The sequence below is a fragment of the Stylophora pistillata genome, chromosome 4 (genome assembly GCF_964205215.1).
Source record: "Stylophora pistillata chromosome 4, jaStyPist1.2, whole genome shotgun sequence".
Lineage (NCBI taxonomy): Eukaryota > Metazoa > Cnidaria > Anthozoa > Scleractinia > Pocilloporidae > Stylophora > Stylophora pistillata.
Genome location: NC_142522.1, coordinates 14,908,760 through 14,924,274, shown reverse-complemented (window position 1 = coordinate 14,924,274; position 15,515 = coordinate 14,908,760). Strand labels below are relative to the sequence as shown.

The 15,515-nt window shown below is 38.0% G+C and overlaps 1 protein-coding gene and 1 long non-coding RNA gene across 11 annotated transcripts in view; one reads left to right on the top strand and one right to left on the bottom strand.

The window, feature by feature from the left end:
• Nucleotides 1–4,100: 4,100 nt before the first annotated feature.
• The window catches only part of LOC111321799 (voltage-dependent L-type calcium channel subunit alpha-1D), a 43,546-nt gene continuing 32,131 nt past the window's right edge, over nucleotides 4,101–15,515 (bottom strand). For 7 of the 9 annotated variants that reach the window (XM_088759107.1, XM_088759111.1, XM_088759108.1 and 4 more), the window contains 10 exons: nucleotides 15,305–15,455; nucleotides 14,825–14,952; nucleotides 14,640–14,736; nucleotides 13,942–14,146; nucleotides 13,544–13,644; nucleotides 13,307–13,345; nucleotides 13,042–13,181; nucleotides 6,619–6,706; nucleotides 6,076–6,217; nucleotides 4,101–5,741 (listed from right to left, as the gene is read on the bottom strand). In XM_088759107.1, coding sequence (XP_088615233.1) covers nucleotides 5,527–5,741; nucleotides 6,076–6,217; nucleotides 6,619–6,706; nucleotides 13,042–13,181; nucleotides 13,307–13,345; nucleotides 13,544–13,644; nucleotides 13,942–14,146; nucleotides 14,640–14,736; nucleotides 14,825–14,952; nucleotides 15,305–15,455 — 1,306 coding nt within the window. In that variant the 3' untranslated portion in view covers nucleotides 4,101–5,526. Of the gene's footprint in view, nucleotides 5,742–6,075; nucleotides 6,218–6,618; nucleotides 6,707–10,421; nucleotides 12,321–13,041; nucleotides 13,182–13,306; nucleotides 13,346–13,543; nucleotides 13,645–13,941; nucleotides 14,147–14,639; nucleotides 14,737–14,824; nucleotides 14,953–15,304; nucleotides 15,456–15,515 lie in introns of those variants that run through there. The other 2 variants (XM_088759113.1, XM_022924815.2) reach the window with 1 other exon arrangement.
• On the top strand, nucleotides 6,647–12,215 carry LOC148732581 (uncharacterized). Of its 2 annotated transcripts, XR_016000823.1 has the most exons (3): nucleotides 6,674–6,754; nucleotides 6,999–7,212; nucleotides 10,029–12,215. It is a non-coding gene; the product is annotated as an uncharacterized LOC148732581 (long non-coding RNA). The 2 variants fall into 2 exon arrangements; XR_016000822.1 differs by having other exon boundaries at nucleotides 6,647–7,212.

Below are 15,515 nucleotides of genomic sequence, written 5' to 3'. Positions count from 1 at the left end.
TTTTCGAGCTATGTTACTCATGGTACACCAAGGCTATAATTGTTAGAAAGTCATTTGCGAAAAGAACATAAGGAAGAACGTAAGGCTGACAGAGGGCAGAATAATTTTTGTGGCTACTACCTCCAACAGGAGGCGAAGCCACGTTTGTTATCGAGATGAGTGAGTGGGTGTAACAATAGAATTCCGATCTTGACCCAATTTTGACACGTTTCCCGATGGGGCCAGTTCTTGTTTTTTTTGGGAGTGTCTTAGTCGTTCGACATTCGCACTCGATACACAGCGGAGTTCTCTCCTTTTGTGATTTCCGACTTATAGCCACCAGCACATTATGTTTTCAGTTCTTGCCGTGACAATACGAAGGACAGCAGAAAGCGATAATCATCTCACAATCATTTCAGGATTCCACGCGATTTTAAATGCGCAAATTAGATCCGATATCTTGAGTTATTCAACAGAATGAAGGAACAGACATATTGTGGAATGGCGGAGTATCCTGATACGCGGAATGACGGAATCATTGTTGGAGTCCAGAGGATAGAGAAACCACGAGGCTCTCGAGTTAGCCCCTTTAAATTATTATCATATTACTATTGCTATCATTATTATTATTGTCATCATTATTATTTGTTATCATTTTATTATTGGTTGATTGTCAATTAGAAAATATATTCTTCAGTCATCTTTCTCTTGTGGAACAGGGTACTCATTCATTAGTGGGATGCGGCAGGTTTTCTGTTTTGAATATGAGACAAATCTTCTGTAACACTACCTTCTAGCGTCTTTATACAACTTAGTTTTTCCCAGTGCTTTACAAAGTGTTATACATGTACAAGTAGCCACATGCAGTCTTTGACCGTCTTTATTCCATTGATATCGATGCTATGCAACTTGCCAGTTGAATCATCGTAGTAACCTGGTTTATCAACTTGGTAGTTTTACCTTTCTTTTTGATTTACAAACATTGATCAGTCTGAATTTACCGTTTTACTGGGAGGAAAACATTTTTGAGTGAGTCCATCTACTATTATGACGGAGGTTGAAGTAGCCTTTCGGCAGGCCGAGTAGACATGGAGATGATCGCGGCAATTGATGCTCTTATAATTTGTTTTATAAATGTATGACTGATTGAATTATGTAACTGACATTTGTAGTAATTTGAATATAATAATAATAAAAGTCTTTATTGAGCACTCTAAACAACAAACGTGTTTAGTTACAATGATACGAACATGAATATAAAACTAATTAACTAACTAGATAACTAACTGACTAACTAACAAGAGAACAAACATCTATTAGCAAAAGTCCTCTTGAAACGTTCAGTTCTGACAAGCGGGAGAATATAATTATGGCGCCTCTTACGTCGCTCTGGTGGCAAAAGGTCATCTAAAGCTGTTGTAAAATCGCTGTCGGTGATCTTGGCCCAACACTTCTTATCTTTAAGAGTAATCGTATTTTCAATCGAAAAAAGCTCTTTATAGTAACCAAGCTTAACAGCTCTTTTGAACAGCCTGTCTATGCGACTCAAATACGTATGTATAATCAAATGGCGACGAGTGAAATTAGGAAATAATTTCACGCGCGTTTTGTCAAAATTCTGATAATTTCCCCCGAGCCTTTAGGCGAGGGAAATTATCAGAATTTTGACAAAACGCAAGTGAAATTAATTCCTAATTTCACGAGAAAACCATTTGATTACCTTTTAATATCGTGGGTGACAAGTTATGTTCACAACCGTAATTGTTTTTACTGGTTTATTTTATCGAAAACCGAGAACATGAAGAATATAGTTTTCGTTGAATTAAAGCATACATTATTGTTAAAGTTCGAAATTTTCTAAGTTTCTTCACAACAAATACCTTTCGAACTCTTCGTGCCTGTTAATAATTTTCGGCCGCTTCCTTTAATTTCGTAACTCTTCAAGGGTCACCGTTTTAAATCTCGACGCCATCTTGGCTCCGATCGAGATACAAGAGATGTTACCATGGCAATTTGGTAATTTCACATGTGAAATTAAAAATTAACGCTGAAATTTCGCGCCAAAATTAAGGAGTAATTTGTCACCTATGATATTGTTATGATAATACGCGCAGCCCCATACTTCTACAGCATATGTAAGTATAGATAGAATAAGACTGATAAAAAGAAGATGAAGATGATCCGACGGCAATCCATAGAATTTACAAACACATGAAATGTACAGACGACTACTGGCTTTCGATATGATATTATCAAAATGTTAATCCCAGTTACACGGATCAGATTGAAAAGTTACACCCAACAACTTCAGACATGATTAAGATATATCAACAAAGTTGAAATGGTAAATTGGCCACCGTAACGATTACAAAAGCTGACGTTTCGAGCGTTAGCCCTTCGTCGGAGCGAAGGGCTAACGCTAATTTCATCAGCAACCACTCTTTGTTTTCTATCAAGTGTTTTCAACTTAGAGGAGAGAATCCCGATTAGCTCAATTGGTAGAGCGCCGGACTGTTGTGCGGGAGGTCGTGAGTTCAAATCCGGCCGGACCAACACTCAGGGTCTTTAAATAACTGAGAAGAAAGTGCTGCCTATGTAATAATATCTGCAAATGGTTAGACTTTCTAGTCTTCTCGGATAGGGACGATAAATGGAGGTCCCGTCTCACAAGCCCTTGTACGTGATAAAAAAATTTGTGGGACGATAAAGAACCCACACACAGTTCGAAAAGAGTAGGGCACTACGGTGTTGTGGTCTATCTTTGTGTGGTGTCTATCAAATTGATGAGGGGTACTGCGCCTTTGAATATTGTATAGAAAGGGCGCAATATAAAGAAAGAATTCATTCATTCATTTCAACAAATAGTAAACACCACAGCGTACACCATTGAGTTACGAATGCACGCGGGAGGTTGCTAAGGATGAAAGAAGCGTAAGAGTCGCGCGACGCGATAGCCAAGAGCGACTCTAGCTTCTTATACTCAGTACTGTGTTTACCATTTGTTTTATGATATAACACTGATGCACTGTAGCCAGAGTTTCCTTTTATTTCACAAATCTTACGTGACCAAAAAAGACAAGCGCGCGGAAACTAGTCTGTGCATTTGCTCATGTCAGCAGCGTACACCCATGGGAAAATGCTGGACACTGAATTGCCGAATCAGAGTGTGTTCTTTACTTTGGTTATATTAATTCTTTTATATCTCACTTATTCACCTTGCTTACTCGTGAGGGACATCAACACCCGAAGATCAAATTTGTATCCATTCTTGGTTATGTAATACCAAGAGAAAACAGTATCTCACCATTTTCTCTTGGTAATATCCTTTTTATTTCTGGTAAAGGAATAGGGAAATGTTAGGAATCCAAATAATTCATAAGCAAACTTATATCTTAAAACGTTTAAAGGGATCGAGATCCTCTCTTGATATGCATGTAGTGTTTTTGACAATATCCACCGCAAATAACTTAAGGAGTGATCACAATATTGTATTTCTAGGTCAAAATGATTACTCTGCGTTAGCAGGTGATTATAGATCGCCATCTTTTCTGTTCTTTCTCCTTCATTTAAGAAAGCATACGCTCAAACTGGAAAAGCTTGTCGCTAAAACTGAACATTCTAAAACAGAAGTTCTCTAAAACAAGACAGGAGTTATCTCGACAGCCATGCAGAACAAAAATATTACAAGGAGCTGATGAGAACTGAAAGTTCAAATGATTAAACTGCGTGGTTTTAGTCTGTCTGATCAGTAGAGGAGGTTTCGCGAGTTTTGAAGATCAATCGTATTTTTCTCGTGACTCACTCAAAAGTGACTTCATAAATATGGATAAACAATTTATAGAAGACGAAAGAAACTACCCCTCCCTCCATAGGTTGGCTGGCAAAAGGAGGGGAAAAACTAAATATGCCTTAGTACTGTAAATTATCTGATACATTGTCAATCGATATATAGTGATACACGTGATTAGTTGTAGTCTAGACGTTTCTTTTCCGAGATTTTGTTTTCTTCGGCAATGTAATTTAATGTCAAGTTTTCAATTTCCTCACGTAAACTCTGCGAAACAGTACGGTTGTTTTTTGCCTGGGGCAATAAGAGTTGAGAACACAGTATGTAAAACAACTTTGTTGCTGACTTGAAATTTTTATTCTATCCTTCCTAATGTTCTCCAGCTATGCAAATATGATTGGTTAGAATTTTCCCCAACCAACACACTGTCGCTCCTTTTTTTTAAGAAGCGAAGGGCAGTGCAATACTAAAACTGTTGACAAAAAACTTAAAATGATGATAAAAATGCACTAGTTGCTTTAAAAGTACAATAACAGCAGAATAAAAAATACACACTATCTCGAAACCAAACGAGGAATTTTCAAAACAGAAAACTAGACGGAGAAGCGATTGATTCTAACGACCTGGCAGCTCAAAATGTTTACGGTTTAGAAAAAGAACTCGTTTTTCGTATTTCTCCTAATAAAACTATCTTGGTCACTTGAACATTACTACGTCTGCATGCAATTTGAAAAGGCAAAGAGATTCTGTAGCTCTAAATGTCAGCCAAAGAAAATGATACAGCCTCCACTGTCCCAGCTGTCGGTAACGGCTATTTCTTGGATTGAACAAAAAAATAACTCTACTGTCTACTAATGCTATCAGAAAAAAAGGAAAGCGGTTGGATTATATTCAGAGATTGAGCTATTTAAGTTGACAAAGAAATAAAATACAAAATTGGAAAAGCTTTGTATATTAGTATTTCAATTATAATATTTTTCTCTTAGAGGCAATAAGACTATGTTTAAGCGCTCAGAATAATTTAAACATGTTTGAAGGTATTACCTCATATAAATCTAACATCTTTAAACTGTAACTCGTAACATCACGCTATTAATATGAATAAATTTTTTTGAATTTCGTACTATTCATCAATGTAAATTGTTTTAGTCAAATTAATGTAATATATATAGAGTTTTCCTTCAGATCATTATTTGATGACTGTAATTGGATTGACGCTGTCAGTACATAGCCTCTAAACATAGTTTCCATGATGGATTCGTTTTTTGTGCATGGCGAGCTCCGCACGGTGACTTGTCGAAGAAGACCCACTCAACCCTCAAATTCTAGAAACACTTCGAAACTGACTACTTCGTCGATATCTCTCCCTAGTCCTACAATGAAGTGATGAAAAACTTGATAGATAAAAACTCCTCTTCAGTACTGTCCGGGGGGGGGGCCCTCACATGTTCCCTCTCTAACAAACTGACTACTTCGTCGATATCTCTCCCGAGTCCTACAATGAAGTGATGAAAAACTTGATAGATAAAAACTCCTCTTCAGTACTGTCCGGGGGGGGCCCTCACATGTTCCCTCTCTAACAGGAGAGCAACCTATGGAATAGTTAGACAGCTGCAGGTACGTAAAGCCATTGCCTACGGCATGTTTCTTTGGTGTCGGATTATTTCGATTAACCATATTAAAGCCAGATTGTAAAACTGCAGCCTCCTCGGTTTTGCTGTCGACGTTCATTTAACTAATTCCAGAACTTCCTTTAACTATCAGCACCAATCATCCGCATCGTCATCTTCCAGCCCATATATAGCATACGGACTTGTTCCTCGTTCCACGGCTTCCCTAATATGAGAGTTTATACGAGTTATCATGTCGTCATAGTACGGATCTCTCCTCAAATGGGGTCGGTCTTTATCCACTTCCACTCCAGTATCACTATCGCTAGAACTGTCAAGATCTAGCGATTTTCCTTCCATAAGAGCTACAAAGTCAACAGAATAGACAGCTTTGAACAAATATACTCTAATAGCACCACGAAACACAAAAAGTACTGATCACTCTTATTTGAACCTTTCAACCCTTATCTACTAGATTTATCTTTACTATGATATACAGTTTGAAATTTATTTGGATAACACTAACGGTTCAAGATTTTTTCAAATATGGCAAATACTGCCTCGGGCCAAACACAATATTTAAACAGTTCTAAAGTAGGATTCATATGAGCAAGCTGGTTGCTGACAAAGAAATTTCCGGCAAGGAGAAGTTAGACAAGAGAGAAGCCTGACTTGTGTGAGAAATTATGGTTAGATCACCTCTCTCATTCCTTCTGGTGGTCGGTGTAAGGTAAAGAGCCGGCAAAACGGCCTGGTCCCTGAACCGCTCGGCCACTCTGGGCGTGGCTACACTACAGGGTACTGGAGCCCCCACAACACCACGGGAGGAGTCTGGATGCGTCTGAAACAAGATCAAGCAAGTTACAAATATGTATCGCATTTGGTGCGTAACTACCAACCAACACTGATCTAACTTAGAACCTGCGGCAAACTAACTCAAAGGGCAAAAACGCAGCAACGGTAAGATTACTACATTAGTAAAATCTGGAATATTATAAATACACTTTTGTGGTAATCAGGGTGAAATTTAACCAGGTCATTTCAACTACCAAGTTTCCAATGAGGTTATAGGCGAAGAACTGACGTTTATCCCACTGAAGTCAACTATCATTATGTAATACTGTCAAAAAAAAGTGGGTAGCAAAATTATGCATTTTTCTTTTTTTCATTTCGACTTTGTACAATCTAATTAAGGTAGTACACTGTTTCTTTAAATCAGATACAGGAATTCTTTATTTATACCTGCAGTCCGTTTTTATTGACGTCACCATTCGACTTGGATGTCGGACCCAGACTGCTATGCCGTCTGACCCGCTCTCTCGGTAGGTCTCTACAAAATAGCAGTTATACAAGTGAGGTAAAGTTGGACAATTGTAAGGTACGAACAAAAATATCGTTTAAGATCGTTTGTGGATTTTTGGTAAACCACTACATTTTAATGCGAGGGATCGTTGCTCTTCGTAGCTAAGCCAATTTTTTTTTAGCAACTGATCAAGTCGACCTAAAACTAAGCGATGTCACTGATTATAAATCATTCAGTAACGTAGGAACAACTATTTAGAATCGGTACGTAAGTTCTGAACGGTTAGAGCGATAACGAAACAACGTTATTTTTGACACAGTTATGAGGTTCAATCGTGAGGGAAGTTGCTCCGACAGGCGGTTTTTTTCACAAGAATAACTGCACCTGCCGAATTTGAGATCAAGGACACAAGGAATATCTTGCAGTCCCTTCACACGGAAAAGAAATATATCTGATTATGTGAATTTCCAATTGAGACTGCACGTAATCATCTGAGAACAGTGGAAGAAAAAGGAATTGTCGCTACTCATCAGGTGAGTTCAACTTGTTTCAATGAATAAAAAAAAAATGATAAATATTTGTAAGAAGTCCTAAGTAACTGCAGTGAATTAAGAAGGATGGAACTGGCTTTCTTCGGTAAGCGTATGAAGTGTTTAAGGTTTCGTTAGGTTTTAACATTTTGTAGGATTCTCTTTGAGTCCTATGTTATTGAAGACTTACAAAAGTACAAAACCCAGATGAAGGATTTTTTCAGATCAAATCCAAAAAAGTAAATTTTCGTTCAAGAGCGTAAACACAAGACACTTTTAATATTCATGAAACAAAGCTATTGTTAATTTCTTTCGACGATTCTGTAGAAAAAAAAAATCGGCGTCTTCCTACGCAAAAAAAGCAGTTTGAGGAAGGTAAATCAAAGCCTTCATTTCAAAATTGTTTACTGTATTTCGGTAGGGGGGAATAGCAAATTTTTATACAAGCTCTAAGTGTGAGGTAGCATGGGGTCACTAACAAAAATTGACTATCATGAGTGTGAAAAAAATCTCTCCGAATTAACTCAAATACCACTTAATTGATTCTACGATTTGTTTAGAACATCGTTTTCACCGTGTTTTTCTCCGGCAAATCATTCTATAAATGAAATGACGCTTTACGAAACAAAAACATAGATACTCTTGCTGAAATCGCAAAATGCATGAAATTGTTCTCCCTGACATATTTTAAAAGCCAATGAACAGTTGTTAAGAGGAAAATTGTGAACTCAGTCAGAAGGCATCAGTTTTAAAATTCACCTATAGTTCACGAAACGCTCGTCGCAATTTTTGGGTATTGAATCGTAAATTGTCCTATATTCTCATTTATGCAAAACCAAGACCGTAGGAAAAATCTAAAGAAACCCTCATTGTTCATTGTTAATGTATGCACATTTCGCTAAAAATCATCATTTCACGACAAGATGGCTGGAAAGAAGGCGAAATTAAAAAATCTCAAGTGATCAGATACTTCAATAATTCACTTCTTTCTGACAAATTGATGAAGCCTTTCGTTATAAGATCCATCTGATGCGTGCATCAATTCCGTCAAGTGTCACGATCCATTTAAATTTCATCTACGAAATTGAAGGTTGTCGGTGAAAACTAGAGATTAATAAAAAGGATTGCAGGAAGCGAAAACATACTGTCAATGATATGCCACTAAATAAATATTCACCAGTTGCAAAATACCGCAAACAAAAACACAATTATCGCAGTGAAGATCTTTTGCTAATTGTTCAGTTCCATTACTATTTTTTCTTCAGGTTTTTGTTCCTGTGTATTCGATGTATTTGTCTTTATCGCCAAAATAGCAAACTGAACTTATTTTTAACCATTTTAAATCAAGTGCTCATTCAACAAAATCGGACAGAGAATAAGACCACTCAATTGCATACTTTTTCTTTCTCTGAAATCATGATAATTTTTCCTTCAAAAATAAATTTCATTGTGAAAAACTCCAAAATTATCTCAAACAAACTTTTCAAACCGGAGAAGGTAAGACAAATGATTTCTTACATTCATATTGTATATTGGTAGGTGTCATTTCGTCGGCATTAGAAAAAGACATTAAAGTAAAATCGTCCTTCGACGGGATGTTCCTTTCCCGAAAAAAAACTAATTCAACTATTGGAAATATTCTGGCAAATGTCTATCATACACCAACTCCAAGTCGAATTGGAGTTGGCAAGATCCTAGGAGCACCTGCCTGTGGAATGTATGAAGTAGGCGGCCACACACTGAAAGCCGCTCGCACCCTCTATCTGTTGTTCATCTCATTTACGGAAAAAGTGACGTCGGGTGTCGTTTGAAAAGGAAATAAGAAGAGTGGATATCTAAAAAACTACTTAATGCGAGACGAAAGCTTTTTCCGATCGATCGGCAAGAATTAAACGTCAAAATAAAAACAATTTCACTGTGGAGAAGAACAATAACAATCCTGAAATTAATTCCTACTACTTTCATTCCCTGTTGCAAAATATTTGAAAACAAATAAAATAGTTTTGCAGCTCAAAAATAAATTTGTAGCTATCGAATCGGTTTTTGGATCTGACACAATTCAAATTAATCATGACATTCTGTATTATCTAATCAGTTGTTTCACAGAGAAAATGGAACACTTTTCAATTAATCTTTTCAACTTAATATAAAAAAAAAAAACCCAGCTATTTTCAAAAGCCTCACTACTGCTCATTTCCATGCGGGCGCAGGCTCCTGAACATTAAAATGGAAAATGAAAAGCCACAGTGTTTTTTAAAAACCATATTGAGTGAAGGCATAGAGAGAGGCTATAAAATGCTTCTCTTACTTCCACCACCCGCGGTTGAAGTGGGCACGGCTTTAAAATGTATCATTGATCTAAAAAAAGGTTAAGTACGGAAAGAGATTTTGTGGAGGAAAGCCTGGTGGTGGAATCAATGAAATAGTCTTTATGTCGCATTCGTACAAAATGCCATGTCTTGTTTTTTTCTTACCATCTGAATTAAACGAGGGGAACTAGACAACAATTTACAAATTCCTAGATTGAAGATGTAAATTAGGAACATTTCAAGAACACTGGAGCTCGAAAACCACATGCTGTTTCAAAATCAGAAGATGAATGTGAAAGATGAAAGCGACTGATTTTCCCCGCTTACAATAACTGACCCGAACTTCATCTCTCTTTTCTTCAACAGCAAATTTCCATGCGACTGATTTTCCCCGCTTACAATAACTGAACCGAACTTCATCTCTCTTTTCTTCAACAGCAAATTTCCATGCGACTGATTTTCCCCGCTTACGATAACTGACCCGAACTTCATCTCTCTTTTCTTCAACAGCAAATTTCCATGCTGCTGATACTTGTATTCAGAGTGACGGACAAAACAACCAAACAGATTGTTGATGAACACCATCAAAAAAAGTTTTGGTAGAGTTGAATTAAAAATAAGTCGCAACTGGAATAAATAATGCCTAAGGAGGAAACTCTAAGATCTCATGGTATCATATGAACCAATTTTTGTCGGATAAGCTCTAAGAAAGGTGACTACAGAAATTTATACGGCACGCTTCTTTCTGACAATAAACCGTCTGAGCCCGCTGTTCTATCAATATTTTGCCTCGTTGTCTTGCTCTCATGGGAGTGAACATGTGACTTGTTCCCAAGTCGATCAGTGCTAGACCAGAAAATGGAAAACATGCAAACAGTAGTCTAATCTTATTGATTTCGTTCGTATTTTTTCTGTTCTGTTTTATTTTCACGCTCTTTAACGGGTTTATTTTAAATCATTTGCAGGCACGAAATTATCTAGCACCATATTTCTTCTTTAGACTGAAATACTTAAGGTGGCTCGTACCGGTTTTCATCTTTTTGATGGTTTGTAACTTTGAAAGAATACAACATAAAGACTGGCCAAAGCCAGTTAAACACTTTTACGGGGTTGAATTATATAATCATTGGTTATCCAAACATAGATGTCATTTCGTCACTAGCAGTTTCCATGGTAACGCATTCATAGGCTTATTCAGACGCATTTTTTAGCTTGTGGCTTAAATAATTCAAAAACTAACCCGGTGACCCCCTGATTTTTTTCAGTGATTGCTTTTGGCACTTGAAAAGGAAAATGCACAAAGATTTTTAAAAAATTTTACGGAGCGGAATTTCAGAAAATCTACAAAAAAAGCAACTTTCACACATTGCAAATTTCCTTCCGTAGAATTTTCTAGTTTTTTTTCTGATGATTCCTTTTGACGTTATTATCATATTGGAACAATAAAAAGAAGGGGTCACCGGACTTGTTTTCATGCAATAGCTTTCGTGAGTTTAGCAGTTTCCACGCGCGTTCTCACGCGTTTAAAAATCTGGATTCTATAAGATCGACATTTGCTCATAATCTGTTGTAGCTACCGCTGACAATTGCGTGTGCTCGCGCAAGCGCCTACGATCTGATGTTTACTGTTGAGAAAATCATTAAACAGCTGTCAAAGACAGCCTCCCGGGCTCATCTTAAAAACTCTACACACGACTTCTGGCTATATCATATTATTTTCCTTTAAGTTTCAAAGTCTTCTTCCACTTCAGGAAGATTATCCTTCACTTGAATTCTTCTTTTTTCGCCGTCGCAAGATTTCATATCGGTTGAATATTTCTTTTAAAAGTGAAGTGAAGCAACCTTTACTTCTCCGAAAATCTTCTTCTTTATCTTAGTTTTTATCTCCTGCATTCAAAGTAGCCGCTCAACACATCAAATACAAGCTCTTAGGTAAACTTCTCACAAAAGTAGAAAACATTCCACGCGCCGCCATCTTTGTTTTGAATTTTCATCCTTTGATCTCGCGCTTCTTTCGCACGTTTCTCTCGCGCGCGTCAAGCAAGAGTGACCTGTTCCCCGCGCGAAGAAACTGGTACGAGCCACCTTAACTACAGCCGTAAGTAAACTATTAGTCATATTTATTACTTCTCTTCAAGGAAGCCGAAACTTCAAAAGAACAAATGAAGAAGCTAAAAACAACGAGTTGCTCGAATTTCATGGTCAGCATTGCAGTAGCGGGATGAAATACATCGACAGCTCATCTCATACACAACAATCCTTGAAGAACTCAACGGAACTTATGATTCAACTAAGACTCGGGTGTGAGGGAATTTGGTTGGTTAACTGCTTCGTTCGCTATGAGGACGATACCAAAACTCATCTGGTGGGGTTAAACAGACGCTGTCTTCTAATTTTCCTTTCCAAAAGCAACTTTGAATTTATCTGGTTGGAGTATCTAATCCCTGTTACTGTAACACGAGATACATAACTCATAATTCATAGTCAGTTCCTGAAGAAAAAGTGTATATCCCTGGAAGGAACTAAGTTTCAAAGAGCCTGAGGCGTCAAACGCCAAGGGCTGTCATTCGACCTTGTGAAGACGTTAGTACTGTCATCAAGCCAAAATTAATATTCTACATATGCCTTCGCTTTGTAAAAACAATATTTTTTTTATGACGTATTCTATGTAAAATACAGTTGAAGTTAATTGTTATAGACCGTCAGATCCAAAATTTCAGGGGATAGGGGCCGTTGTCATAGGCATGAGTACGGGACGGTAGGTATTCGAATGATTCTTGAAGTGTTTCTTGACTTCTTTCGCTGCAAAGATAAAACGTATATCGATTTGATACTGATACCCTAACGGTGAGTGTGTCGAAAATAACCTCACAACTACCGTTCAATAATCTCAGTACTGTAGAGAAAAGAACCGCCTGCGTTTTGCAATGTTGCCATCAAACCGAGAGGGGCCCGATTTTGACGGAAAATGAATTGACATGTTTGATTGATACTTACCACCTGACATGCCAAGTTTTATTGAGCCAAAGTACCCGCAAATCCTTATAAAGCACCCTTCAAAAGTATCCCTTTTTCATCCTTATGGGTGCATCATAGAATTAGATGCTTTTTCCGGTTTTTACCATTCACGCTCTTTGATTGGTCAACATACCGATGGCCCTCAAGACAACCAACCTATTACATTTTACAAGAAACATAAGCCAGACCCTCTTTCAATTCATGGGCATGATAATCCGTCGGAGATGTTTGTAAGATACTCAGAGAGTGTGTAGATCCCTACTCGCCTCCGCTATAACCCTGCGTCGTAAACAGCCTTCACAACACCACCGAACTGTGTCGCAGTTTTGATTGGCTGCACTGCGGGCCACTTCAACATTGAGCGTAGGCTATAACACTGGAAATCACTTAAACGGAAGTGCCTATTTCTCAGTCGGTTTACCATCTAACTCAGGCAAACAAATAGCTGATACGGACATCATTCAACACTAATGCGCGTTAGTTCTCCTTTACAAAGCTTACGTACCGTGCCATTGTAAGTCGAGCGTCACTAGTGTAAGCTCTCTCTCTGCGTCTTTCCACATTCCCAAGTTCTATATCTTCTCTTATCATATTTGGCCTCCTCTGGCGTCGAAGGGAACCAACCAACTTTGAGAAGAGACCTCTCTGTTCACATGGAAGAGAGAAAATCGGGTAAGTTTTACAAATAGCAGGTATGACACTAAGACACCAACCTGCAAAGGGTGTATGTAATGAATATCACTCGCCAAAAAAACAAAACGTTCACTAACCTTCGCATTCGTAGCACTTCTTTCTTCTTCTCTTTCAACCTTAAAACAGAGGTTAGAATCGTCAATTGATCAAAATTATCTATCGCTCATTAACTCAAAAGTCTTCCACAAACACAAAGACAAGTGTACCTCAAAGTACAAAAAATTATACGGAGGAAGAGGTGGGAAGCATTAGGTTGCACACCCACTAACAGTTGGGGTGTAGTCCAAACACTATCGACTCGTTTTAATTCTTACCCTTTCCGTCTGTGTGCCCTTCCTCTTCAGGTATTTGTAATTCTCGTGTATAAGCTTTGCGCAGTGAATCTTTCCTATCGTCATTTGCTGACAACTCAGTTCTGTAAAATACGTTAAATTGATCGATACTTAAAACAAGAGGAGGAACCAAAAAACCACACCTTTTCTCCTGTCACTCAAACATCAATCATAAGCCAAACACAAAAATCTAAACCAACTGATAATATCTTCAAACGTCACATCCTACGTTGAATGACTACTGATAGGAAATGAGCGTCTCCCTTGACAGGCGCGCCCACTATCCACTAAACCACTCTACATACTGCCACTAAAGAAAGCAACTACCTCATATAAAGGTAAAAACATTGATACAATGTTTGCGGTTCTGAATCACTTACCTAACTGTTTAGGTATCAAACTATTCAATACTTTTTGTGAGGTTTTTGGCCAAACTCTTTTGATCATTCGCCGTAGTTCGGTGTCATTTGCATTCATGTTTCCTCGCAGTTTGATGTTCAACGAGGTACGAATCAAAGCAAAGAGTGTCGTACTGAATGAGACCGTGTTATCGTCGTTCAGCGGCATGTTCATCTTGATCAGGCGCTAAGCAAGGGAAGAGCAATGTAAGACACTCGGTTTAAGGATTCTTCTCCCTGATTTGAATCCCAGTATTTTACAGTTACACTTATCAGGTCTGGGTGTGAAGTCGGACGCCATTAAAGTAAAATGAACTTAAAAGCGAAAGGTAAATCCTAAAACCCTTCTCGAGAATTTTCGCTGTGATGAACGGCAAACACTCGAAAGTCAACATAATAACTCGCTAAGGTGGCAATCCACAATGTAAACTCAGTTGATAAAACCAAATTATATTGCAATACCCCTTATTAAGGTAGCGCCATAGTTTTACCCCTCCCACCCTCCCCCTTCTCGGTAAAGTATGCAATGGACAAAATGCAGACTAAAGACGTTTCTCTCCTAGCCGAGAAACGCGTTACTCAGACTGAATACTGGTGAAGTGTTGACTCACCGCAAACCTCTATACATATCAAGCTAAGTCAGTTCAACCAAATGTAACTGAACTTACAACCTTACATACCTTGTAACCGACAATCTTTGGACATTTCTTTCCAAATCCGACTGGAGGTGACATACTGCACATCACTCTATATATTTCGCTGTGGTGGATACAGCCACTAAAGGAGAGCAGGAACGCGTTAGTTATGGCGCCAGTGTAGCATGGTAACAATAAAGCTACGCGCAATAGCTAGATGTAATTTATACCTGGCGCTGGGGTCGAACTCAGACCACACGCGGACAAACTCATCCAAGTGGTGCGGACCAAGGATGGACTCGTCACGAGTCAGGTATTCGAAGTTATCCATGATAACAGCCACAAATAAATTCAACATCTGAAAGAAAAACAAAGCAGCACACTTGAGACCACACTTTAAACAGCCGCCACAATATTTAGGTTGTAACTTAAAAGGATAAAAATTTCTTGCTTGGAAAGAACAATAGCCTAGTCCACTTGCTTGCCCCATATTCTCTAATTCGAGCGCTTAATTATTTTAAAATCTCGTGTTAAATATTTTTTACCTCCTCTGTTAAAACTAAAACTTGGCGATCCATCTGTATTGTTCATTTGAATTTTCATCTGAAATAGTGAACCTATCAGTCAAGTTAAGTGTTTCCCACTAAACCTCGAAATGGCGTATTTCCTCAGTGGATGTTAATAGATATTTCGTTAATTTCGTCACTCACCAAGAACATACACAGAAATATAAATGTACAGAAGTACAAGATAGCCCCAACTGTTGTTCCACAACTATATTTTTCGTTAACATTCGCATCACATTTAGCAGCATCATAACAAGCTAACATTATCTTGTGCCAGTCTTCGCCGGTCGCCGATCTGACAGAGATGCAAAAAAAAAGTTACTAATAAAACAGAAAACATCAAAAGACGTACAGT